The sequence below is a fragment of the Oreochromis niloticus genome, linkage group LG12 (assembly GCF_001858045.2).
Source record: "Oreochromis niloticus isolate F11D_XX linkage group LG12, O_niloticus_UMD_NMBU, whole genome shotgun sequence".
Lineage (NCBI taxonomy): Eukaryota > Metazoa > Chordata > Actinopteri > Cichliformes > Cichlidae > Oreochromis > Oreochromis niloticus.
Window position 1 is genome coordinate 13,778,069 of NC_031977.2, and position 26,942 is coordinate 13,805,010.

General features: G+C 41.7%; 1 protein-coding gene across 2 annotated transcripts in view; it reads right to left on the reverse strand.

Moving 5' to 3' along the window:
• pebp4 (phosphatidylethanolamine binding protein 4) overlaps nt 1–26,942 on the reverse strand; it is a 52,380-nt gene that overhangs the window by 11,269 nt on the left and 14,169 nt on the right. The window contains exons 1-2 of one of the 2 annotated variants that reach the window (XM_025896955.1): nt 22,312–22,350; nt 18,410–18,508 (exon numbers count right to left, since the gene is read on the reverse strand). In XM_025896955.1, the coding sequence (XP_025752740.1) occupies nt 18,410–18,508; nt 22,312–22,341 (129 nt within the window). In that variant the 5' untranslated portion in view covers nt 22,342–22,350. Of the gene's footprint in view, nt 1–18,409; nt 18,509–22,311; nt 22,351–26,942 lie in introns of those variants that run through there. The other variant, XM_003452641.4, reaches the window with a different exon arrangement.

The window sequence follows — 26,942 nt, forward strand, 5'->3', positions numbered from 1 at the left end:
CAACTTGAAATGCTCCGGTTCGTTTAGAAGAGGGAGCTGTCTGCATTTAACTGCAAGGACACATGATCCCCAGGCTGTTATCTGCACTATTAACACATGGGCTTCACACTGATTTTGCACTACGGGGATCTAGTGGTTAAATATGTCAGGTAATTTCTAGAAAAGTAAATGGAGTAAATGACTCTAGATGACTGGATTTACAACACAGATCTATAAGTAAAACATAGATATTAGAAGAAATGGTTTAATGACTGTGTAATAAAGGGCTTGATGCTATATTTTCCACTCTAACATATACACATAAATTGTGTATTAACACTATAAACTTCTTCCTTTCTCTTAAAAAATACAGTTTCCTCAAAAACATGCCCAGGGAATAAACAGTTTGCTGTACAAAATCTATGTTCACCAGCAGTTGTATTTTTGGATTGGTTTTTTTGACCTCAAGCTGAAGATAAAAGACACATTGCATAATGCAGATGTCAGAGAAAACAGTTGTTTTCTGCTATTTCCTATATGCTCGACCATAAAGCGAATGTGAAAAACGCAGCTTATTCATTGAAAACATTCATACATAGATCTTCTATCATTAGCTGTTTATGTAAGAAATGAGCTCAGATTGAAGCGCTGTGTAGAAAACCAGCAGAACATTAAAATCAGGATCTTTACAAAAAAAAGAAAAAGAAAAAAAAGCCTAATGGAGTACTCACGGCTAATATGTCAGTGTTTTAACTGTTGTGCTATTTCAGCAGCTGAAAGTTGAAAGACACTAGAAACAGCTTCATTCTCTATGCAAGACAAACATTACCACTGTTTCCCTGTAAGTATTTTCTCATTTACATTTTAAATGTCTGTGTTCGTGAGATTCTTCTATGCTCATTCACTGCACTTAAAACACAGATACCACCCAGCTTTCTGTTCATAATGCAGTAATGCACTGCTCACCATACATAAAAAACATGGTGACGAGTATTAAAGTTTCATACCAACACATATATTCATAGTACTGTATGCTCACCGCAGTAAATATCTAATCAGCCAATCAAGTCAGGAAATAGATGACCTGTTGAAGTTCAAACTGAGTATCAGAAAGGAGACGAAAGGTGATTTAAGTGACTTTAAATGTGTCACAGTTGTCGGTGCCAGACCGGATGGTTTGAGTATTTCAGAAACTGCTGATATACTGGGATTTTCCCACACAGACATCTCTAGGGTTTACAGAGAATATCTGCCGGCAGTTGTCTGAGTGAAAATGCGCTGTTCATACAGGAGGTCAGAGGAGAATGGCCAGACTGCTTTGAGCTGATTGGAAGGCAACAGTAAGTCAAATACCCACTGGTTACAACCAAAGTATGCAGAAGAGCATCTCTGAATACACAACACGTCAAACCTTGAAGTAGATGGGCTACGGTGGCAGATGACCACCATGAATGCATCTCCTTCCAGTTAAGAACAGGAAACTGCAGCTACGGTACTGCCTAAATCTTCCCAGACTGGGTTAACCCACCAGTAATTCGAAGACTCGAGTTATTTAGGACATATTATAAGCAATGCTTATGTCTCGTATCCTCATATGAGGGGAATACCCATTTAAGCTGTGATAGTGAATCACACACTGAGCAATGTGGGAACACCAGTTACTGACAGAGATAAAAACTGAAAGCGTCAATATGATTTATGCCGATGCACGAGGGTGTTTAACTCTATCGAGGGGAGACTAACTAAATTACTCCTGGTATGCACTAAAAACAGTGAACAAGGAGCAGCAGTGAGATTGGAGATATGACACCTAAATGAGGCAGATTTAGACTTTGTGTTGTTCAAGGTGGATCTCTTTTGTTCCACTCTTATCATAATCCAAACAACATAATATTGTGCTGGTGGCACGTGCAATGGTGACAAAGAAATTTACCACTTGTCTTAATTGAAGCGAAATATTTTTGTTTCTTGATATGTTTGTGAGAGCGAGGCCACGCAGTGAACAAGGGGAACCCCCTTCGAAATGGAAAGCCTGAGTTCAAGACACTAGAGCAGGAAACGCACGCCCTTGGAGGTTGCCCTTGAAAAGACAGAGTCCCTGCAAGCTGTTGTAAAGCTGACCCCGACCTCTGAGCCGCCCGCGAAGGCCAATCACAGCCAATCATACAAACATGAACATCTATATTCATTATACAGTTTAAACAAATATGAAATATCATTAAGTTATAATCCAGAGTAAGTTTCCAGATCTTAAAGAAACAGCATTCACTAAATATTTGTTTTGTCACTTGTCTCGGCTCGTTAAATGTAGGAGCCAGTCACGTCTTAAGACACCACGTCTAACTTATGTGCGCCCAGCTGTGGTGTTACATTCATCGTGGCGTTGCTTGCCTTCATGTTTTACTGACTATTTCACACTCTGACTCAAACAAAGGCAGAAAGGATCCCGAACAACCTACACATTATGAGCAATGAATAATTTCTGATAATCTAGAAAAAGCCATGCAGCAGAGCTTTTTCTGTGGGTCACGTAATAGCCTGACACGCTAACCACCAACCAGCAAATTTATCCCAATCCATAAAATGAATCAGAATTAGTTCAGACTTGATAGCGGTATTATTACCATCATAAAATTCTTAAAAAAGACAGTAGATGAGACCCCAGGCGCATCTCCACTTTGTCTGAAAATGGTGAAACAAGGTGAAATGTGTCACTTTATGAAAGTGAGCTTAATGCTATACATGAATTTCTAACTTCTCTTGATCTTAGGGCAGTAGATGAGCAGTGTGTTTGTATAATGTGTCTACATAACTTCCACCAGGAATCCTCCGACACGAGCCGGTAGGTAGGAGTCCACAAAGAGGCGGTGGGTGGGTGCAGGGGTGCGGTTTCAGCAGGAATACCCACTTGCCCAACAACCCTTCTCCTTCTCTATGTGGGTGAGTGCTTCCCTTTGTCAGCAAGAGTTACTCATGCACCTCCTTGTATATCCACCACTTCCCCCTCCCTTGCACACCCTGTAAACCCACACCTACGACAATCAGCACCCACGTCCTTCTAATGCAGTTCTGAGAGCATCATTCTCCCTTTTACTTGCAGTCAGGCTAACAGACGGGGAGAGAGAGCATGACAGATGGTGTTCACAGCTCTATTTCTGAGGCTGGACTTGTACTGCCACCGCCACCCCTCCCCTCCACCCCCCTTGCCGATTCCACTCAAGCCAAGTGCTTATGACTACCTCCTCATCTTCGCCTCAGTAATCAGCCCATTCATTTGCAGGGTTATTGTGAATTAAAAGTCCTTGCCTCACAAGGAACCTCACGGTTTACAGGTTAAACACAGAAAAATCGCATCATTGCTCAACTACAGAACGTGTTATCCAGATATAAATGGAGAAAGCACCAAATTTATATTCAAAATTATTATGAGTTTAGGCAAAGTATGCAACATTTTGCTTTCAAAACAGTAAAAAATTATGTAGTAAATTAGAATATTTTGTGAGTCCGGATTCAGCCCCCCCCCCCTTTTCTTTTATGTCCCAAAATGCACAGGAACAATAGGAGCAGTGACCCAGTCAAAGGCGGGCTCTCCTATGCACGCTGTTGTCTTTATCAGCATGGCAGACATTCCCATCAGTTGTGCAAGTAAAAACTTGTGGCGTGTGCCACTTGTTTTACACCACAGGGGTTACTCCGGTATCTCTGGTATCTTTATTCATGCTGAAAAGGTTTCCTCGAAATCCCCGTTTTAGTTTTTGCCCTGAGCAGCGATACTGGATGATTACGACACATAAACAGCTGCATGCATGACACCTTTTGATGACCTGATCCTCAGATAGGATGTGGAAACAATCTTTCAGCCGCCAGCTTTGGCCACCAACTGTGACGCCATGTTTGTGGCCATGTAAGTGTCATTCTCCTGCATAAAAGCTCAGATATGATCAATACTGGGCACCAAAAGCTTAGCAAAAACTGCCAGCCAGCCAACAGTTTGTCAGCACTGTGGAAAAAGTTGCCAGTTTTCTAAAGGTTGCTACTTCATCTCAGATGGGTTACTTCATCCTTGCCAAACCTGTCCAGGCCCCATGCCAAACTTTAAACTAGAAGAAGGAACACTTGCGGTACACTATTGCTTTGCCTCATCTTTACTTCAGTTTTAGGACGATGGCACCAACCAAATATTCTACAGCCACACATTTGGGATTATGGTTGATCAGGCTTCATTAACTTTGGCTAACAATGGAGAAAACTAAAAGCCACTATGTGTTACAGTCTGGGGTACCACTCAGGATTTAATCGGCCTGACGTGTAACCGGTTTGTCATCTCACCCATGTGTTGTGCCTGTGCCAATCCTCCTAATCAGCACAACAGTGACTGCTGAGCCTCCGAAGGAGTCGGAGGCTAATATAATTGAGCAATTTCACATATTGCTGTAAATCTGGTTGCCTAAAAGGCGACAGGTATTGGCCAGAGAAATTTACAGATTCAACTGTGAACTCCTGCTACTATTTAGACCACCTGAGACACAGATCACTAAGCTGTTATCACATAAGCAAAGCATGCCTAAAATTTTCCTGGACTTAATGGACAGTCTAGTGCATTCCCCACTAGTGAGTGGGCTTCATGTTTTCCGTTGCCTGCACCCTCTGTATACACAGAGTATTTCCAGTAGAGTGGCTGCAACTTAAGATAACAGCTTAAGATTTCATTACTGCTCTTTAAGGATCCCTCAACACGACTGCACATTAAAGATTATTCAGGGTTAGGAGGAAAGCCTCCTAACATCTGATTTAGACTCCTGTGGTGAATCATTGTAGAGCCTACAATGTGAACTACATGAGTGACCAATGCTGTTTTCAGCATTTGCGCTTGTGTGTGTGGTGCATTATTTGTTAATTACCATGTGGTAGTGTCCCGGTGTTTTATATGCAGTTCCCCCCGCGGCCACCTTTCTACCAACCAATACAACCTACCCATTTTTAGCTGCACTGAATGTATGTGTTATGTTACTAATAATGCACAGTGAACTTTTCCTAGTTTTGCACATTGAAGGTTTTCCACTGGCAAACCAACAGGGTACTATTATTTTAATAAGCCCTAGTGAGTGCACAGTGTTTGTCACATGGATAGCGGCGCTTCACTAGCAGCTCAGGTAAAGAACTTTAGCTTGCTGGTGGAAAGTGGGAAAACACTTTAAAAAAAATGGTTACTATATTCTCTGGTGTGGCTTGTGTCTTTGTGGAGCTAGCTGCAAGACAGCAGGTATATAGTTTCTTTTTGCGTCATGATTTCTATTATAACAAAATTAACTAATGCTGAAGACTAGCTTCACAGCTAACAGCACACTACAAACCAAGTGTACATCACTATTAACTAGGACTGGATACTTTGATATTGCTGATGGCTCACTAACAGGCCTTGACAAAGCACAGTACTGCATGACCTGGGAGTTGCCAATATGTTCAGCCAATAAGCACAGCTTTTGTTTATTGGCTGAGCTGGTACTGAAAAGCTGACACTTTTAACATACGGGTTACGCTCATTTTTGTACAGTTAGTGAGGCAGCTGTACACCTTCAAAATGCAGGAAAATCCACAAGTGGTAAACGTCATCTTATAAATTCAAATATACTACAGTAATGGAATTATCAAGAGTTATCCAAGTAGTCACGCACAGCTACAATGTCTTTAAATGTACTGAGTCACAGCATTTTTAGTGATATTTGTGGCTGTGTCTTTTGAACTGAATGGGATGGAATCTGGGGTGGATGGTTAGTAGAAAAATATAATCGTGGTTAGCTGGGCAGGGTGGATTGGCCTTTGGAGGAGAGGGTAAAAGGAACTGGGGGCGTCACCCTTGATCTGCTTCAGTGCATGAACAAATTAAGCCACTTAACAATAGCCTGCTGGACTAATAGCTTCAGTAAAGAAACTCATTGGGCTTTGGTAATGAACCTGAGATGGAAACATAAACAGTCCAGTTATTAAGTGAACTCCAGCCACCGCTGACATCACCTGACACACTGTGACATGTTAAACCTACACTCCTTTGGTAATGCTCATTAGCAGGGTGGGATGCTATTACTCAAATCACTGACTTAAGAAACTAGCCACCCAAACTCATTATCGCACTCATCTATTCAGTCTAATTTGCATACATTACAAAGTGGCTGTGCTGGGCTGGTCATCTCAAACTCAGGGAGCAGATTGGGCCTAACAGGACAGAGTACAAGCCAAAGAGAGCTTTAATAAGCTAATTTTATCCAACCTGGGTGCTGCTTCCCTTACACCTACTGCGTGTGTGTGTTAGCAAGTATGGGTGCTGATGAGTCTGTACTTTAGTACTGTTGAGGGAAGCCCAAGCTTGAGTTCCCAAGGTAACAGTCGGTTTGAGTGGGGGCTGGCTGACTCATTTGAAGGGAATCCTGGAACCAGAACAAGGCTGCCCACTCGCCCCACCCCCAGCTTCATCAGCACAACAAGCAAACAAGGCGCTGACATGTCCCCATGTAGGGCTTCCCACTGACGGGGGTGGCACTGGAAAATCCCAGCCTGAGCTTGCCTACAAGTAGCATCAGAGGACATGCACGCACAAGCACGAGGCCTCTGCGCTTCATGGCTTTGCTGGTTTCTGCCGGCAAGACTGGAAATCCATGGAGATTGTAGATGGAGAAATCACAATAGAGCGGTATGCCTACAAATACGTCGAGACACGTGCTGGATTTGATTAGTACATAAAAGCACGGGGGAGATGTAAGGGGGGCAGAGGAGGAGGAGGAGGTTGGAGCTTACTGAGGAGTCCGTGGCATTGAATTAAATCTTTTTTTTTTGAGGTGTGAACAGTGACACAAAATAAATGAGAATCAGAAACCTTGTGGGCTGGCACATGAAGTAGGAGGAAGGGAGTCAGAGGGAGAGGAGGATGAAGGAGGAGTAGGTGGACAAGAGAACTAACTCTTTTTCCCACACAGTTAATGCAATTATTAAGAAATTAAAAGAGATCAACAGGCGTGTAATTGACCACTTAATTAGTTCAAGGTCAGGTTGTTCTTTTGACTTTGGAGGGGCGGTGGGCCGAGGTCTAGATTCGTAGGAAAACTTTGGGCAAGCAGCTTACAATTTACAACAATTAAATCGCCACGTATCATTTCCGCACAGTGGTAACACAGTCTTTTGATTAAATTAAGCCAAATTTACGTTATTCACAAAAAGCCAAAGTCATAAAGTCGACATGCTATTAGAAAAAACAATAAATTTTTGGGAAAAAGTAAATTCTGGCCACAAAACAGAAACTGTACATGTATATTCAGTAATCTCGCTGTTCAGAGTAGCCATTTGATTTGCTTCTGTCCACAGTTACATCTGTTGATAACTCCACAGTTCATTCAGTGTCTTTAGTCATTAACAACTGAGAGCTGGTACAAAGGGATTTAAGAGGCAGCATTACTGTTTTGAATCGCTGGATGTTTAATTCTTCTATTATAATTGAGGCAGGAGCGAGACAGAGGTTATGGTAACTGCTGGAAACCTGTCCCACTTCACAGAAAGGTTAATGAACCTTACAAGTCCTATGGGAGATGGAGTATGCTGTTAATTTGACAAACGTGGGAAATAAATGCTTTTATGCTTTTATTGACGGTGACCAATAGCGGCCTTTGCTGGAATGAAAGGTTTTAGTCTTTTAGGTGCTTTGCTATGAGGCAAAACAATAATGTGGAATGCATTTGTTGGAAGAAACTAAGTACATAATTGTTTGAATAGCAATTTCAGGCCAAAAAGCATCTTCATTATTAATTCCTACTTTTGGGGAAAATATACTGCGCAAAATGTACAGTAACCTAATTCATGTTATGAAACAGCTGCCTTTATTCTGAATACATTTGCGGGAATGAGGGATTTTTAAAAAGCTGTACTTTAAAATCTACATATTTCCACATTCCATTTTATGCACCATTGGTCTGGGTTTCATTTTAACAGGGCACCAAGGGTGTAATATGCTGACAGTTGGAGAGGATCATGTGAAACAGAGTTGGTGTTCACCTGAAATAGTCTGTGGGCTAGATGGAAACATCGCAAACGGTGGCTGTGATCTGATTGGGATGGGGTTTTAGGCACAGGACCAGCTATGTATACAGTGCGCACGATTAAGAGATTAAATGGATAATCTCCTTCCCATTCAAAGACATTGATGGAGGCAGAGAGCTGGTTTCACAGACTTTCATTCTGGTTTTTAAATCTAACCCAAGAGATTCAAAATCCATGTTCATCAGCTGCTCACCTCTATGATCTCCCATAAAACAAACCTATAGAAAAGGGGTGAGCTTAAATCAATAGAAAAAAAGGACAGAAAGCCTTCTGGAACAATTTAATTCGAAGAAGATACAACTCATTTTTTCCCCCCAGCAGGTGACACTGATACCATGAAATCCTCAAAACAAAATGTGTCAATAAATGTTCTCTGATCTTCTACCCCTTCGGTTAAAGACGTCAAGAAATCAAGTACTGTAGATCAAGTGCAATCCAGCGATCTACATTAGAGTTTTTCTTATGTGAACATAGTAATCAAAATATGGCAACATATCTCTTTCCTTTCCTGGATTTTCGAAATTGTACTGAATTTATTTCAGTTTAAATGCACAACTAACACTGTGGTATTGCTACTTTTACTCAAGTAAAATGTTTGAGTACTTTCTGTGCCACTGATTAAAAAGCCCCCTATCATTTTCATTCAGGTGGAGAGGAAGAGTGTTTTTAAGGTTAAAAGAAATCTACGTTGACTGTTTGTAGGAGGACATTAAGAGCAGACAAATTCAAGCATTTTCGAACACTTCCTTTTTGTTCTTCGTATAAGAAGATTACACAAACATGGGTCCTTTTAAGCGGATTGAACAAACATCTAGGGCTGTCAGTTTTTTGGAGAGGACAGTGCCCATTCTCAGCAGGTGCAATTGCTATGATCAGCACAGCTCCTTTTTAAGCTCTCTCTTTTTAACATCAGGTTTTATTTTCGCGCAGATGCCTAACTGGCGTCAGAGCAGCTTAAAAGACTGCAAACTATCACCGTCCTAACCTCATAGACCTGCCTCACATGTCTTCATGCAGCCAGCCCTGGTCTCGTTCTTCTTGATACCCCCTTCTCTACTGAGCCAGCTCACCCTCTCGGTCTCTCACTCTCACTTTCTCCCAGCTACACTATGGGCACTGATTCATGTGCCTGTGCGTGCACAATGTTTGCCAGAGGAACGCACAAGAATCCGAGCTCCACAATCCCTCTTAACCTCTGACCTTGGCTTATTGTTACCTGTGAGCAGCACTGTGGCAAACATGTTGTACAAGTACTGTACAGCCCTGCAAGCTGTTTGTGTTCTGCAAGTATGGAGGGCAGGGGAGGAGGGAAGGAAGAGAGGGAGCTATTTAATCCCCCCCAAAGGAACTCCCCTCTCAACCCGTATCGTGAACTCGCAGGCAAATCGCGTTGCTGGAAGGCACACCACACACACACTGCTGTCTTTTTAATTTCATCAGCTGAAAGAAATCTATACAGTGCTTTGGAATCCGACTGAGCTGCAGAGAGAAGTGAACTATACAGCACCCTGGAATGTAAACAGGTTTCTCACCAAGTGTAGCATAAAAATACCACATTGCAACAAACCTCTTGGCTATGATAATGGTCAATGGTACAGATCAGAGGTCTTAGTAGATTTTATGTTTGTTAGTCCTACAGCATATCAATAAGAACAACTTGAACAAATCCAGAGAGCAACTCAGAAGAAATGCAGCATTCATACTGAAATTATTCAAGTGTAACAAGCATAAAATACTGGATTCTAGTGAATGCTTTCTATTGACGGCCGATTTTCGGTTGCCATTACAAAAAGCATTATCTCCTGAGAATATTAGGAGCACTGTCATTAAAATCCCTTGCAGTCAGCTGCTTGGTTGAGACCAGATATGGGCTGTAATCTGCAGAGAAAGGGCTCCTTTATTATACAATGTTAGTAATTGTCAAGCATTGTTACATTCACAGAAACAGGCACAATATTTATTTAATATCAGTAAAACCGAGCCAGACTCGGTTCTATTTTTCTAACCGTCTCTACAGATAACTGTCAAAACTCCACCACCAAGCGTCGGTAACTCTGACATCCCGTGCACACTGCTTTCGGGGCACGGGTGCTGCGCTTTCTTACCAGTTGTAATTATTTATCCATTACACAGTACACTGTAGATCTTTGCACTGCGCTCCACTTTCCGACTTTTACAGTTAGGATAACTTTTGGAATCCAAACAATCAGTACGTACAGTTAGACAGGGCCCTATAATATCTGCCAACTTTGCATTCATAGCTGTCACGCTTAATTATCATGCCAAAATACAAGAAAATACATTGGCTGCAGGAGGTCCTTTGTGAAGTCTTTGTTTTTGTGTACAATTAACTGGCAAGCATGCTATATACTTAAGTAAGGGCTATTTTAGGTGAGCATAATTGTTAGTGAGTTGTTTTTATCAGCATGCCTCACTCCCCTTCTCCAGGAGACACCCCTAAGAGGAAGCATTTTCCACGGCTGCGGCCCGAGCAACCCCCCGCTAACCCTGACATTTGTTCATTTGCCCGCCCCTCTCTTTGTGGTTTCCGTGCCCGCTTTTTCCTCCCCTCTCCACATCTGTCAAAAATTGACCACTTTACAGGGGGAACAGGTAGGCAGACTCCGTCAATCCCCGTCCCACCCCCCTTTCCCCCTCTTCCCCCCCACCTGTACCCTGAACGCACAAATTCGCACGCGGGGCCGACTGCCAAAGATCCTGCTTTACTGACTGAAGTGGAGGGTGGGGGGTGTGTGGAGGGTGGGGGGGGATGACAAAGACGACAGCTTGTGTGGGGGAACATTGTCTGCGGCTGCGACGAGAAATCTTTTCAGGAAAAACAGGATTTTATACACAATGGTCGTGGGTGTGAAGAAAGGGGGCACATATTAAAAGAAGTGCCTTAATGTGTGCAGAGCTACTGGTTTCTTAAACTGCATTCTCATGGATAAGGTCCAATCTGCTCTTTTTTTTCCCCCTACAAGGCTCTAGTGTGACAGACTGGATCAAAGAGGGCTTTCCAGGTTGTCCTTGTTTTCTTGGAGAGCATTCGTGATATATCCAGGACAGGGCTCAGGCTGGAAATTAATCCAGCACACTGACACAGTAGACCTATCTGCTTAAATAAAAATAAATGTGCAAGAGATGCGATTTTGGATGCTTCAACTCCCCCCCCCCCACCCCCCGAGAAAGAAATTTAATTCACATGACAATACAAGCAGGAATTTGGGTTGTTATTAGGCCACGCGTAAATGCTGATTATTCCCTCGGCGCTCAAACAACCTTTCCAATTGCTCACAGGAAACCATCGCAGCTCACGTTCTTCATGCAGTGAAACCTCCTCAATCATCTCACCACAGCAACCGTGGCGGGGAGGTCAGTTGTTATAGAGATGGCAAGAGGCTTGGTCCGTTATCAGCTACAGTATTGTGTGTGCGTATAAGCGTGCGTGCACTTGAGTGTGTGTTTGCTGTATGTGGACGGGGGATGGAGCTGACAACTGAGCGGAGGATTCTTATGTAATTCTCCCTTTAGGTGGCGGAGAACAGTGAGAGCAGCAGCCCACACTGAAGAAGAACCTGTTTGTTAATAAACTGCAAGTAAGATAACATTGATGTATTATTACATGGTGTTTGTACTTAAGACAAGGGCTGTCGAAATGCAAAAAAGCGCCAGGCAAGTTGGCATGTCGCTTCACAAAGCATTGATTTTTGTCCTGCTAGCACTCCTCCAACTTCTTTCAAACATACACACACGTCCCTGGATGCAGACATCAGAGACATACATGACGGCTGCGCGAAACAAAAAAGTAATGCAAGAAAAATAAAGCAAGAACTAACAAAGACTAGCGTCCTAAAACGGCAGAGACGGAGAGGAGAGGCTGCTGGGGTTGATATTTTTTTGCGGGGAGGGAGTCCAAAAGATGAACTCCATGTAATACCACCTCTGACATTCAGCCTGGCTGTAGTTGACAGGATGAGCACATGCTCTAAACGTTTAAGCACCTCCAGCTGTGCTTCACTGTTAAGGACTATTGTTGACTTGTACCAAGGGAGGCTTTTGGATTGTTATGGAAAAAAAATGGGGGATGAATGACCTGCGTGCAAAACTTCATCAGGGTTAAACTAATTCGAGCTAAAATACAAAATACGATATCTAATACACAATTTTATGTCGATATCTTGAAACTTTTGAAAATATTCTTTAAATTCTGGCACAACTCTCGTCATCAATCACTTAAACAGGTGCTCTGCTTTACTTCACATATTTATGTTACTGACAACAATCTGTTCGTATTCTTTAAGACACTTACCACAAAGAACATGTGTTTATCCTGTCAGTTTAAGTTTAAACAAAGGATGACAACAGGTGCACCGAGTGGAGTTTAGACTGGATAAAGTTGCTTCACAGGACTTGGAGCCAGTAGGCACTTCTGCGTAAAAGTTTGCGAAACCACAAACAAGCAAACTGTTAACCTGGGTTATGAGCATGTTTAGCAACTTTGGAGGGAGAAAAAAAAAATCACATTAAAAAGGAAAATTGTTCACTTCCTTTGCGCCCACCCCCTTGTCATAAGATATGGATGTCCCGTAAGGTTATTTGTGTTTGCTGGGAAATGAAGTGCTCAACTGGATTAAAAACATACTGCATATGTTTGGAAATCTGTTTCCCTGGGCGTATGAGTGGAGTGAGCGAGCGTGAAGCAGCAGCTTGCGTCTCCTCCAAGAGAGAGGGCAGACACTCTCATCATTAGCTGGGCTACAATGTGCTCCTCTACCTGCTCCAATCTGCACAGCCAGGCTCCGCTCTGACGCCAGACAGATGTTCCCAGCACGAGGTGCAAAGTATCGAGAGGGGAAATGAGAGTGAGCAGGAGAGAGGCAGAAGAATGGAAATATTCAGCAGAGTACACAATAAGAGTTTAATTATGAATAATACCAATGGTTCTTTGTTCTCACAATGAAGCTAGCTATGGTTCGCCTGGCCTTTGGGAAACTGTTTTTGGCTTCCATATGGGGGCAGCTGTCTGTCAAAAATAAACGCTTAAATCATAACATGCCACAGTAGGGATAATTACGGGATAAAGAACAATGCAATTATGTATGTTTATTTGCAATATTGGACAGGTATTTTGCTAAAACAAACTCTGAGGCTATTGCAGAGGTTAAAATTGCAACGCTATTGTTGAGTGCTTCTTAGAGAGTAATGATCTGCAAAACTGACAGTTTTTGCAAAACTTCACATCAACTATAAACTTTGGATAAAGACTCATCACTGAGTGCACAGGCAGAAATGTTTCAGTGCATGTACAACACACAATATCTCCTGAAAAGACACACACTAAACATATTCACAATAATGGTAAATATGTACAACGAAAATCTGTTGTTGTTGTTTCAAAACAGTCTGTGCCAACATGCAGCTCTTGTCCTCTTTTCTGTGTTTTTGTGGTCCTTTAAGATGAGGTGTTTAGAATTAAAAAAAAGAAAGAAAGAAAATGCTAAAATTTTAATCCTTTCAAGAGCTAAATGGTGAATGAAATGCTGCGAGGCATTACACGTCTAATAGTTTGCAGATAAAGGACATCTTGAGGTGTGGAGCAGATGATCTCTGCAGGCCTCAGAACTCACAAACACAAAGCCAGCTGGTCTGACACAGTCACAATACTTCACTGTTTGTATTTGCCTGAGCAGCAGCAGAACGCAGGCAGTGTCCTGCTTTGGGAGCCGCTACAACAGAGATGGATGTTAAAGCATGCAAGTCCCTCTTGCACCATAATCGCGAATGCACGAGGGATGTGCATGCAACTGGCCTTCGATTACTCACGAAGAGGAAGCTGATATGTGATGGCTTCCAACCCTCAAAACAGGACAGAGTGATCGGAGTCCAAACAGGCTGCGAGGGGTCGTAAATCTCATGTCTTGTTTAAGGAAATGTATCTGAGCCTTAGTGTTTCTGCTTCTGGTGGGTATAAACAGACTGTAGAATAACTGCAGAAAAAAAGTTGGAGCTCTGAAAAATCCAATAATCATCTCTGTATTGCTTTTGCATGCTAAAAATACTGCAAAGTCACTGACACTGACTTAATATACTGAGTGTATCCCAGCTCACAGGGCAAGGGGCAGGGGACATCCTGGACATTAGTCTACATGTATGGAGCATTGTAAACAAAGTTGCAGGCATTCTGCTACACAATGAACTAGATGAGAACATTTTAAATCATCTTTCCTGCACCGTGTTTTATAAGAATATTTTTTTTAAATATCATTCCACATCGGAGAATCTGCTGCCTGAATATCAGCTGATGATATTGGTCTGACTGTAATTATCTATAAAAACCTAAGGTTTTTTATCTCTTTATAAACAGTGAGTGCAAAAGTGCATTAACTGTAGCACTGTTTTGCACCTTCATATTGCATCATGTTGACTCAACATGCACCAAAACTATAATGAGAGTAATAGCAAGTAAAAGTAACACCCAGTGCAGTATTTATATAAGCTAACTCTATTCAGGTGCTAATGATTTGCTTGTTATAGTAATTATTGCTGCGAGTCCGTACCCGAACATCTGTATTGATTTAGTCTCTGGGAGAGCAAAGAGAGGGAGGGAGAGGCTCACAATCTGGAATTCGACTTCGAGAGCGAGACAACAATCTGTTGATGGTTATTTTGGTAATTGTCCACAATTGATGAAAAAAACAAAAAACAAAAAACAAAAAAAACGGCGTGCGCTGCAGAAGATTCTAAATGATTGTTACTGTTGCTCAGGGGGTCAGGGAAAATGGGCAGTCGCAATGAAAAATGCATATAGAGCATCTAATAATGCGAGCTCTCACAGAAAAGTGGACAGCTGGTGAGAGAAGACAAGACACCCAGCCACACAGTTTACACTTAATTGCTGGAGTGAATTGTTCTTGGCAGCCAAAAGTAAAGATGTGATATGTGATACACAGTTAAATAAAAGATTTAACACCTGACAAACATTAAAATATGATTGTCTTCAAATTGTATTTGTACAGTTGTTCGGCATGTTTATAAATGTTTGCTGATGTTGTTGGATATCGTTACATTTATTTTTGGGGTTTTTTCCTACTGTGTCAGGCACAAATAACAACTCGACCCAGTTGGGTTTATTTTGAAAAATGACAAAGGAGCTAAAACGGAGGGACTACTTAACGCGTAGTTAAAACCAGAATCTGACTTAATGCTGTTTGTTTAACACAGACTTTAAAGCACCGCTACAATCCAAGCCAAATAGTTGAAGCAAGTTGTTTCCTAAATCTCAGTTTAGCTAAACCCACACTTTAGTAATTTGGTTTATTATCCCACACTTGGTTCTTTGATAGCAGGCAGACTCATAATTATACGGATGTGTTCCCTCATTTATCAACGTATCAAAACTGCTGTCAGGATTTTTTCCCCACATTTAACTTAACTAGCTTGGCCCACAGTTGTTATTAATCTCTGGCTCTCTTCCACAGTGTGTCTTTTGTCCCTCCCCCTCACCCCCAACTGGCCACAGCAGATAGCTGCCCCTCCCTGAGTCTGGTCCGCTGGAGGTTTCTTCCTGTTAAAAGGGAGTTTTTCCTTCCCACGGTCTCCAAGTGCTTGCTCGCAGGAAGTTGTCTGATTGTTGAAGCAACTGATGTTGTGAGTTGGTGCTATATAAATAAATTTGAATTGAACTGAGCTTTAGCAACATCAGGACTAAGCTGTATTTTCTGGTTTGAGTAAACCACACTCCTAGCTTCTGCTTCATTTCTAATAAATCGCAGATGAAAATCTAAAAACAAACCCCCCCCCCAAACAAACCTGGAATCAAATATTATTTCTTGCGACACAATTTTTAATTGTCAGCCATGGTTTTAAGATTTGTAATGTTCATTTCCCCAGGGGGTCGCCACAGTGGATGGACCCACATTTTGGATGTGGCACAGATTTTACAGCAGGGCTTTGGACCGGCTTGTGACCCCTGAAGCTGGTTTTGTGTCTGAAACCAGAGACCTTTTATGTGCAAGACAAATATGTTAATCGCAACAACACAGTGTCACTATCTTAAGATTTCTATTGATAATCATTCCAAAAGAAAGACATCTGCTACTTGGTTGGTCCAGTCGGCCTGATAATGTTCAGACTCTGATTCACAAGTATCCTTCTCAAGTGCGTTTTACACAGCAGTCACGTAATTAAAAAACAACCCCTCAGCACATGTTTTGATAGGTGAAGAGCTGAACATGCAGAGCAAGGTAAGGTGAGGAACCTATCTAAACACAGGGTACTCCAGCAGGTCTTTGCTGTGCTATCATTGATTCACTAATGAGACTTTGGTGGAGATATCGGTGTAAATCTGCAGCGCCTTGCTGCTCAGTCCAGCCTGAGCTCCCTTCATTCTCAGTTAAATTAAAGAAATGTTTTTCCTCATAACTCAGGATATGGATAAAAAACAAAACAAAAAAACCACACTAATTATGGAAACATCCTCATCTAGGGCAAGATTGCATGACCTTGTGCTAATGAATATATATGAAAAGACTATGGCTGCTGCAGCTCACACCATCTGATGAGTGAGGATCAAAACACTGATCCCTTTGACATTTGAAAGCATGACCCTTGACTTCAGCTAAAGAAACTTTCCTTTCAGAGTAATCTACCATCAAACACATTGTTACAAATAACTAGCGGATGTCAAATATTAGCACACAGAACTTTTTATTTTAAATTCACATGAAACAATAATGCAGAGAATAAATAAAAAAATCCTCAATCATATTTACACACTAGTTTAGCCTTTTCTTTTTGAATTACATATACTTATGCATTCATTCAAAAATCGACCAACATTGCTGTCAAAACCGCTGAACCAAATCAAAATCCAATACATTCACATTGGCACTTCAAACAAAACTGAGATTTTATGATGTCACCTAGGCACCCTGGTCAATTAAACACCTCCCACTACAGTTGGCATCACTCAAAAGGCTCATTAACCCTTCTGACCAACCACCAGTCACAATCAGAAAAACATCCCGTCACATTGGCCAATCCCTACATGGGCAACGCAGGTCAACACCCACACAAGTGACAGGAAATTGAATTGCTAGAGAAAATGTGCTCTGTCTGAGCACTTGAAAGACATTTGTTTATTCACAGCTGGTTGCGCAGCCAGGCAGACTTTATTGGCTTAAAAATAAGAAGCAAAGGTGATGCCTAATACAATTTTACAAAGTGCAAATCACTCCCTTTTTTTATATCATTGATGTATGTGAGAAATGAGAGGTAAATATTCATAGATTCCTTACAGTAAGCCAAAGTGTGGTTAAATAAACCGACTCTCACCAATGAGTTCAGTCACAGAACGCACAGTGTACGTCTACTGCAGGTTTTCCAGAATATACATCCCAAATACATCACATTTGGATCTTTAAATCAATGTGCCGTGTATGACCACGCCTTACAAAACGAAATGGGAGCAGTGATACATCGCTGAAGCGTCTTTGTGTGCTTGTTTCTTAGACCACTAGTCTTAATCTACCGAGTTGATCTCCCGGTTCCCGGGGGATTATAAAATGTCGGCAAACCTCTAAATATTTGAGGCAATCAACAACTCAACATGCATTTGGCGTTAGAATGCAAGAATGTGAAAACACACAAACGAACGGATAAAAAGGAGTGAAATATGAAGAGAAATAAGGGGATCGGAGCTGTGCCCATTTCGGGGGTGTAAAATATGGAGAAGTGTGGATCATTGGGGGAGCTGCTCTGCCTGGGGGAACAGATGAAGGGAGGACATTCTGCCAAGATCTCTCCACTGAAGGGGGAGCTGAGGGACTGGAGCTCTATGGGAGAAAAGAGTGTGCGCCTCGCATGCTGCTCTCCTCAATCTCGGTCTCACACGCCTGCATTGACACATCCCAGGCTCTCTGCAGCAGAGGGAAATTGCTGCTGACAGGGCCTTGCAAACTTTCACAGCCATTTAGAAAGACTTACTCCCACACTTTTGTCACAGGCATTTATTGCACAAGATACATGATATGAAAAATTAACATTTTTCAAACTTGGCATCCTTTTTTTGAACCAAGTTAGGCTTAAAAACCATTCATAATTTTTCAGCCTTACGATCGGCCCCAGTGCAGATGTAAACACTACACATGCCAAGTGAGACCCTGAGATTATGAAAATGCACAATTTTCAAGAAAAAAAAAAATTTAAACAGCCACGCGCTACATCATAAATTTGTACCCCATGAGTTTCTAATCCAATAACAAACACGGCCTGTGTCACCATCACCAAAACACAAGTCTTGTTTTTCCTTAAAGCGGCACAGTTTTTCAAAGTCTTAGCGTACCTGTATGTCCACGACCAACCAGTGCCTCCAGTAAGCAGATGTTGGCTCGCTGCGGTTTGGAGCATCAGGATCAACCATCACCAGGACGTACGACTTTTTCTGCAAACAGAAGGAGATTCATATATTATTGATTTATTTAACACAGACAAAGTGTTTACCGCAGAGCCACGCACACTGTGATTGGCCCAGAGGCGCTTTGAGCAACAGCAGTACCTGATCCCTTCTGCTTTCTAAACAGCCATGTGCCGTTTGCACATTACGTCGCCCAAGGCTTAACAACTAGAGTTGGTTTAGATACTCAAAAACACACACTTTACTTTCTAAGCTTTACGTTACCCTATTTAATGCTGTGTGAATTCCTATTCTATTCATAAAATGTATGCAGACAGCAAACAAAGCCAGAAGGGTGGGTTTTCTTCTGTGTTAACAGTCTTAATTCAGCTGCCAAGGTTAAAGTGCTCAAAGTATGAAGAAAGCTGTCCTAAAAACGCAATGATACACATTGGAATACAGTAGCTGTGCTAATCACAAACTTATTCTTCCAACAAGTGAGCTCTGTTCCTTCACAGTTATTCTTAAAACTTCATATCATTACTGTGACATCAACAAAATGACAACGTTTTGGATCCGATACCAAATCCTCTCGTTAACATATTCACAGTAACTTTCTGCCACTTACCAAGTATCTTTATACCCCTCAATCTGTCAATGGATAAAGTGAGAGAAAAAGCATCTTAACTAACACTTGATCACAGTTATTGGACGTTGACTTGGCGGCTTAATTGCCGGAAAATCTTCATTCTGTCTGTCCCTAAAAGTTAGAGAATTATGAGAGCAGATTGAATTATTGCGAGAGCACATTTGTCATCCCTGGTCCAGTGCCCAAAATCTGCCAGACCATATGATGGGCTTTTTTTATTTTGTTCACTTCCTCTACAAACAGAGACATTAATCAAGGCTGTTTCAATCCTCGCTGTCCCCCTTACTGTATATCGTGCTTCCTACAGAGGCAATACCATAATGCTATCGGCTTTAATACACAGAGAACAGATGCATCGTTTCTTACATTCTCACGTCGGCTGCCAAATAACACTGTTGGGAAAGTCGGTGCAGGAAAACATTTTCCATGTAAACATAAATCTTACATTTCTGTTTGTTGTGTCCTATCAATACATTCGTGCAGGCCTGTGAAAATTATCCTAAGCCGATGTACTTGAATGAGATAAAGAAGTAGTCATGTATTTTTTCTGCAGATGCTCATTTTCAGAAGGATTCTCTGCCTACCTGACAAGCAGTAATAAGCGTAAACAACTAAGCCTAATAATAGGATAATACTGTAGTCTCAGTGATAGTGCCTGCAGGTAACATCCAGACACACCAGCAACAATAGAGCCTCCTCCACAGCCTGTCAAAAGTGACTCTATATCAGTGACCCCCCCGGGCAGCTTACCAACCATGACCTGTTGCCTTCTCAAGAGTTGTAATCCTCATTTGTACATATTTGCTACCAGGCAAAGAAACTGTGATAATGTAGTTACACTAATATTTAAGTCAGACCCTGATGCATTCAGAAATAACATGGTTTCTAACAACAGATGCACACACCACACACACGCGCGCACGCAGACACACACGCGTGCACACAATGACTAAAAGGGGGGAATTTTAAGCATTTAAATTAAAAATGACCTCCAGTCACAATTACCATTGAAAGAAATTGCACTTCATTGGATATTTCACGAAGGTTACCATGGATGGAAAGACACCGAACGGGACAGGTTTAGTCTTCTGAATGCCAAATTTAGAACAACACTGAGAACATTTCACATTAATTTCCAACCGTAACAACAAAAACACCGCCTATTTATGGTGGGCACTGAATTTCAATGATTCCTGCATATATTTCTTGCTCGAATTTCTACCTGTAAGAATCTGTCGGGTCCAGCTGGCATGGGCAGCAAATAATACAAGAAGCTCCCTCCATGCTTGCACTTCACACATTGTGGCATGTACCCTTCTCTATTACGAGGACATTTTTTTTTCTCCATCTGTCAAAATCCACATTAATTACACGCAGATATGTGCGAAAGACTCCGGGGAAAAACAGATGCATATTCTGCCATCTGAAATTATTTAGCGGTGCTCGAACAAACTAAACGTATATCAAAACATGTTTTAACGGGGGGCTAATTGTCATAGCTGTACACTGGAAGGCACACATTTTTAAAAACATGCTAGAGTTTCTTATTAGTATTAATTATTAGTAATATCTGAACCATGCTGATAATTTAAAATTCACTTCTGCTGCTTATGAAATCTACGACTGGTGACGGTTCATTTTCTATATTTTGGACAACACAAAAATTTACATAGTGTTTAAGTAGTCAGTTTCTTCCATATACTTAATTTAGACTTTGCACAAAGGTGAGAGGTCAGCAACCCACTCGGTTATTCTTTGTAATGGGTACAGGCCTTGAAAAATGTCACAATATTCTCAGAGCTAAAGAAAGCAGAAGTGAAATCTGAGGAGGTGTTGGCCACAGACCACAGAGCTCCATCAGGCCATTATACAAGTGGAGATGTGAGGGCCCCGGGTGCAAGCTGGAGGCGGGAAAAGATTGATCTTGCATTCTCTTGGGATTAACCTCCCACTGCCTGCTGTGATCGCAGCAAAACGGCCCATTGAGACCACACCTTGGATGCCAGGGGGGTGCAACGGACCCTGAAGTCAACTGGGCACCTCTTTAATGGCTACTGGTCAGTTGCAGAAAAGAAAGGGGGGTGCTCAATAATATACAAATTCTATACCTCTTTGTGATTATATGTAATAGGATTGTACAGGTGATATTTGTTAAATTACATGTATGCCAATAGCATCGAATGGATATAGTACTTGCAAAACAGGAGATGTCAAAGAACAAAGGCAGAGGAAATCTGGTGTCTCTCTGGATGCAAACTACTGTATTACCTTTGAGTGAACTCTGCTGGGGATGAGAATCAGAAAGGATGGGTAATCGCTGCTCTTGTAGAGCCTGCCTGGGCTATCGAGCCCAGTTCTGCTAACTGATGACACCACGGAGGGCGAGAGTAAGTTAGCGAGAGGGAGGGAGGAAGGCGAGGCCCCTCTGTGAGTTTACAAGTTCATGCTTTATCCCTGACCCAACCCCAAACTGTGTCGTCCGTGCAGCTGCCTATTAATACATCCTTCGCTTTATCCTCCCAGCTCTTCATTTCCTTCAGCCTCTGCGCACAGAACCTGCAACGTTTCATTAAACGGTCAGCGGTGCTCACTGCTCGACCCCGAGCAAAGCAATGCATCGATCCCAAATCCTTGTTTAAGCAGCAAAAACACTTGAACTCATTTGGTAATTAACAGGTATCTGTGTTGTGATTAAGAGACGGCGATGGCTTAACAACCATCGACTGCAGCTTATAACGAGGTTCAAAGATCATTCTGTAAATACAGAAAAACAGGAACTGTAGAACACGACTGTAGAAGTAAATTTATCAGAGGGCAGAGAAAAAGAGTCTCCACCTAATCAGCTGTTCTGCTCTATGTACAACCAAACAACATTAATGGCATTTTACTTACTAACAATATGTATAAAACCACATCAAGTGAAGTCACAGAGAAAAGTTGAGTGGACTTTTACATTAGGGACACTGAGATAAGGTCTCCTTATAGAATCGTGATAGCAGGGAGAGGGGCAGACGGGTGAATGACGGGGAAGGTTAACAGTGGTAAGACTGTTGGGGTCAGAAGATGAGGTTCATACTGGTGACGAAGAGGTCAGAGGTCAGCCAGGCAGAAGTAATTGGATCCTTACCAGAAATATGTGGGACATACAGCCAAAGATTAGATGGAAAAGGAGCGCTGTAGCATTCACCTAGAGGTCACTGACCTTACAGGTAAGGAGGCCCCTCATCGTCATTAATAGCAGCCCATCCCCCAATGCTCATCGGCAGAAGCTTGGGAACCTCATTTTCCTCACTGCTAGCAGCGTTTTAAAACCTTCTTCATAGTCAGCCATAGAGAGCACGCTGGTAATCTGCACCACAGGAATTGGGTGAGAGACAAAGAACATCAAACGATATCTTTTTTTGCAGCGATTAAACGGTCTTGTCATGTCTACAGAGACTCTAGGACCACTTTTACAGTTCACTTAAGGGAATGAGGTTGTTGAGCTGAATTATGGGTAATGTAGTATCCAGTGGGGTTTTTTTTGTTTGTTTTTTTAAATACAGACAATAATTTTCTTTATGTGGCCTAAAATATCTGTCTGCCAGCTCTGGGATAAACATGGTTCTCCAATGGCAGCTCCGTACCAGACCATAGGGAGCTATGGACTGCCAGTCTACCTGCAAAGAGTACCTGTTGCCAGGCAGTGTCCAAAGTGTGTGATATGTGGTTTGGTACTTCAGCCAGACACGGAGAGGAGCGAAGTTATACAAATGAAAAGTGTCCACTGCAGCAACTGTTTGTAGCTGTCTGAGTCTTTAAAAGATTCTTCATTTATCCATCCAATTAAATCCAAATCACAACATTCCCCTTAAGGTACTTTATATTGTAAAGAACCCCAACAATCAGATGACCCCCTATGAGCAAGCACTTGGCGACAGTGGGAAAGAAAAACTCCCTTTTACCAGGAAGAAAACTTCACCAGAAATAGGATCAAGGAGGGGAAGCCATCTGCCCAGACTGACGGTGGCCGAGGGAGGAAGACAGGACAAAAGACACACTTTAGAAGAGAGCCAGAGATTAATAAGAACTATTGATTAAATACAAAGTGTTGTGTAAACACACAGTGAGTGAAGGAGAAATACTCAGTGCACCATGGGAAGCCCTATTGCAAGTCTGCAGCATAACTAAGGGAAGGTTTAGGGTCACCTGATCCAGCTCTATCTATAATGAGCATGTCAAATCAACTCTTCACCTCTTTTTCTGGTTTATTAAAGCAGAGAAAACGTTGTGAAATGCCACTTTCAGAATCATAACAGGGTCTGGTTTTAAGGTGGCCAATGTCAGACGTGTTGATATTATAACACAAACAGTGTTGTTCAAAACCCCCCAAAACAAAACAGAACTATAACACAAACAAAGTTCATCACTTAGCTTTTTGCATGTGCTTTGAATGTTCTCCTTAAACTATTACAAACAGTTATAAATAGTATAAATTATCTGACTCACACTTGAAACTGACCTTTAAAGTCAGAGTTGCTATTTAAAAACCATTTGGTCATTCTGCTCTAATAACCTTTAGTACATATTTACTATATGGAAACATGACCTGCACGCGCTAAAACATTATTAGCAGTTTGTAAAGTTGGCCTGCAGAATTTCCTGTGAGCCAGTACATTCATATTTAGTCATTCTTACCAAGCCCAACTATAGTTTTTACTTCTATTTTATATAAAACATTTGCACTATAAGATAGTATTTACACTTTAAGATATTCAAAAAATTCCAATTTATGCTCCATTTACATCCTCGGCTCCTCCACTAGTGTCTCGATCGTAGAATCCAGAGCATGATGCGAGACTAAGACAGAAAACCACTTCCTAATTTACAGCTTTATATCACTACATGAGGTCATAAAACCCACAAGGTTCTTTTTAGATTACATCTAAACATAACCTGAAAAAAACAAGACCTTTGCGTGTTTAGACACAGAAAGTTCTTGGTTTAAGGTTAGGCAGATTTTAAGGTTGTGGCTAAATACCTTACAGGGGTATGAACAGAACTAAAATATTGTCTCAGCATGCTGCACTTTAATTTAGTTTCTTTTTGGTCTCACTGTAAATGCTCACATTATGAACCCACACATGAACGTGGGGTTTTAAATAAGTCTTAAGTTAGTAACTTTAACTACCAAATATCTTACGTAGACAAAGTCAGCAACACATAAAGTCACTGCTTTGCCATTTCAATGTAACCTGAGTCCTGACACTATTATAAACTCTGATACTGGTAATAGTTTACCACTCACATGGTTTATTGGCACAAATAAAGAATGCAAAGAGAACACCAATAGTTCTCTGTGTGTTCTTAAACGCCTCACACAGTGCGGGCTGCTCACTACCTCCAAACCTTCCTATTTTTAACTCAGCCTCCTCCCACACAGGAATGGAGTGTGAAGTGGCTTATAAATCCACACTTCGAGGAGCCACATGGTCAAAGCAAAGTCACATGTGGCTACAAACGCAAATTCTAGGCCTAAAGACAACATAGCTACTAGAGCCCCACTAAGTAGCTAAACAGATGAGTGAGCGAGCTATGAGGAGGTTGCAGTTCAAGGGGACTCTGAGCGGAATATGAAACACAAGTTTACATAATTGCATAATCACGTTTTCTGTTTGAACATACAAATATGCTAATATAGTATATTTGAATCTAATTAACACACGGCACAAGGCAATACGAGACAATGCAATTACATTCATAGCCTATAGTCCACCTAATAAATGTTACTACAGTGTGTGTTGTTCACTTGAAAAGTCCTGAACAACGCGCATTATTTCAGCCTCCAAAACCACAAATGAGCAGCTCTTGGATAAACTCTGGAAATGTTTAAATTCAGCCTAGCCTGAACTTTGTTTATAAAGCCTTGCACTTCTGGTGTGAACTTTGTAACTACTATGAAGCCATAGCTAACAGTAAGATGGTTCACAGTCTGATTGAAGCTTGAGGGGGTGAAGGAATTAGTAGCAGCCTAGGGAACCATTTCTGCATTTCTCTCAACACTGAAGACTTCTTTCACCGCACCATGCTTGCGAACACAGCCGTGCTCATGTTAAGCTTATTAGTCACCCTGGATGCGATCTTGCTAGCTGAGGCTTTCAACACTTTCTACTGGTGGTTTTACACACATACACCTACTCACTGTCATGAAAGCATTTCTGCAAATGCACATGCTCAGACGCAGCGACAACCACTAACAGGTATTCTGAAGAAACATGGGGCCAGGTGCCTGGATGCGAGCATGAGATCCAACTAGTGCTAAATGAGGCAAGAGGGAAATATTTCTGTCATGCAGTTTGGCTGCCAAGAACACAGCGCAGTCAAACGGGGCAAATTACCTCACTGGACTCATATCCATAATTAATCTGTCAAGCATGTCGCACGCTGAGAGTCAGATCTATTTTACCAGCAAGTGCTGCCTGAGAAAGTTAAAGGTGAGCACACTGTAATTATTTCTCCTGGATTTGGAAATCTAAATCAAGCACTTTAAGGTAATTGGTGGATGAAAAGTAAAACAATGCAGATCTATTTTGGATTTGCTAATAGTGTAAATGCAACCCAAAAACAGCAGGTTTACACACATGATGTGAGATTTCAATTCTATAAACAATTAAAGCTCATATTTAATCTTCATTTTAACAATCAAGTTCATCCTGGTAAGCACATTTTATTCATTTTATCGTTTGGGAGGAGAAGAGGGAAAAAAATCATTAACATTACTGTTTTTGTTTTAACAGAACGATTGTTTTGGTCTCCCGTCATCTAACGCCACATGTTCAAGTTCTCAAGACAGGCTATTAATTGCGCATCGTGGTGGTAAAATAAATTGTAAGGGTTGCAACGGTTACACTTCATGATCAACCATCATGCAGCAGACAAGAGTCTGAAGATGTTGGGAAACATGCTGCCATGAAGGGAGACTAGTTGTAAGCACTCTGACACCCCATTCCTATTTGGCCATCGGAGCTGTTAAAGGTGTCAGGGCTGTTCACAGGCACTGCATGTTTCACCAGCCAAGATGGCTTCCACATTTTTTCTATCATGATTAATTATGGTTTCTGATGGTAGTACAGTGAGAAAGTGTAAATTATTCCCACATTTTCTTGTGCCCTCCGTTCAGTCACTGTTGTGTAGGAAGATGCTATTGACGCCATTCATGGATGGCGACCAAAAGGCATCTACATGGGGTGGCAAACTCTTGTGCCTATTAAGGGGTGGAAGTGGTGGTGGGGGGGTGCTTGGCGTGTGGGCTGAACCTAGTCCAGACTGCCAGTTGACAGGGCCGGATTTTCCAGTATGGAAGAGTCTTGTTTCAGTGGGCGAAGTTGGGTGTTGGGAGACTGGGAGAGAGGACTGCCCAGGGCTTGGAAGCTTGAAACTGAATATTTCAAACAGACAAGCACCGTCTGTGTTCCAGTGTCACCAGCCCACCCGTCTGACAATCAGGTCCATGTCATCATGGGCTCTGAGTAATTCAGGGAGCACTCATATCACCTTAGAAGATATGGAGATTTCAGACGTCAGAGCAGTCAGCGGCAGAAATAGCACCGAATGATATTCAGCATGAAGTATGGAAGACAGTAAAGTACAGTAAAAATGTTCACCTACAGGCAAAAGCGTTAAAACCACAGAACAGCAAAAGCTTGGTGAAATGCAACCACAATGCTGTGCTTTGCTTTGAATCCTTAAGAAAATGCACAATGTAGTCTTCAAAAACACACATACACACACACACACACACACACACACACACACACACATCCTGCGTACCCAGCACAGAAAATCCTTAGTTTT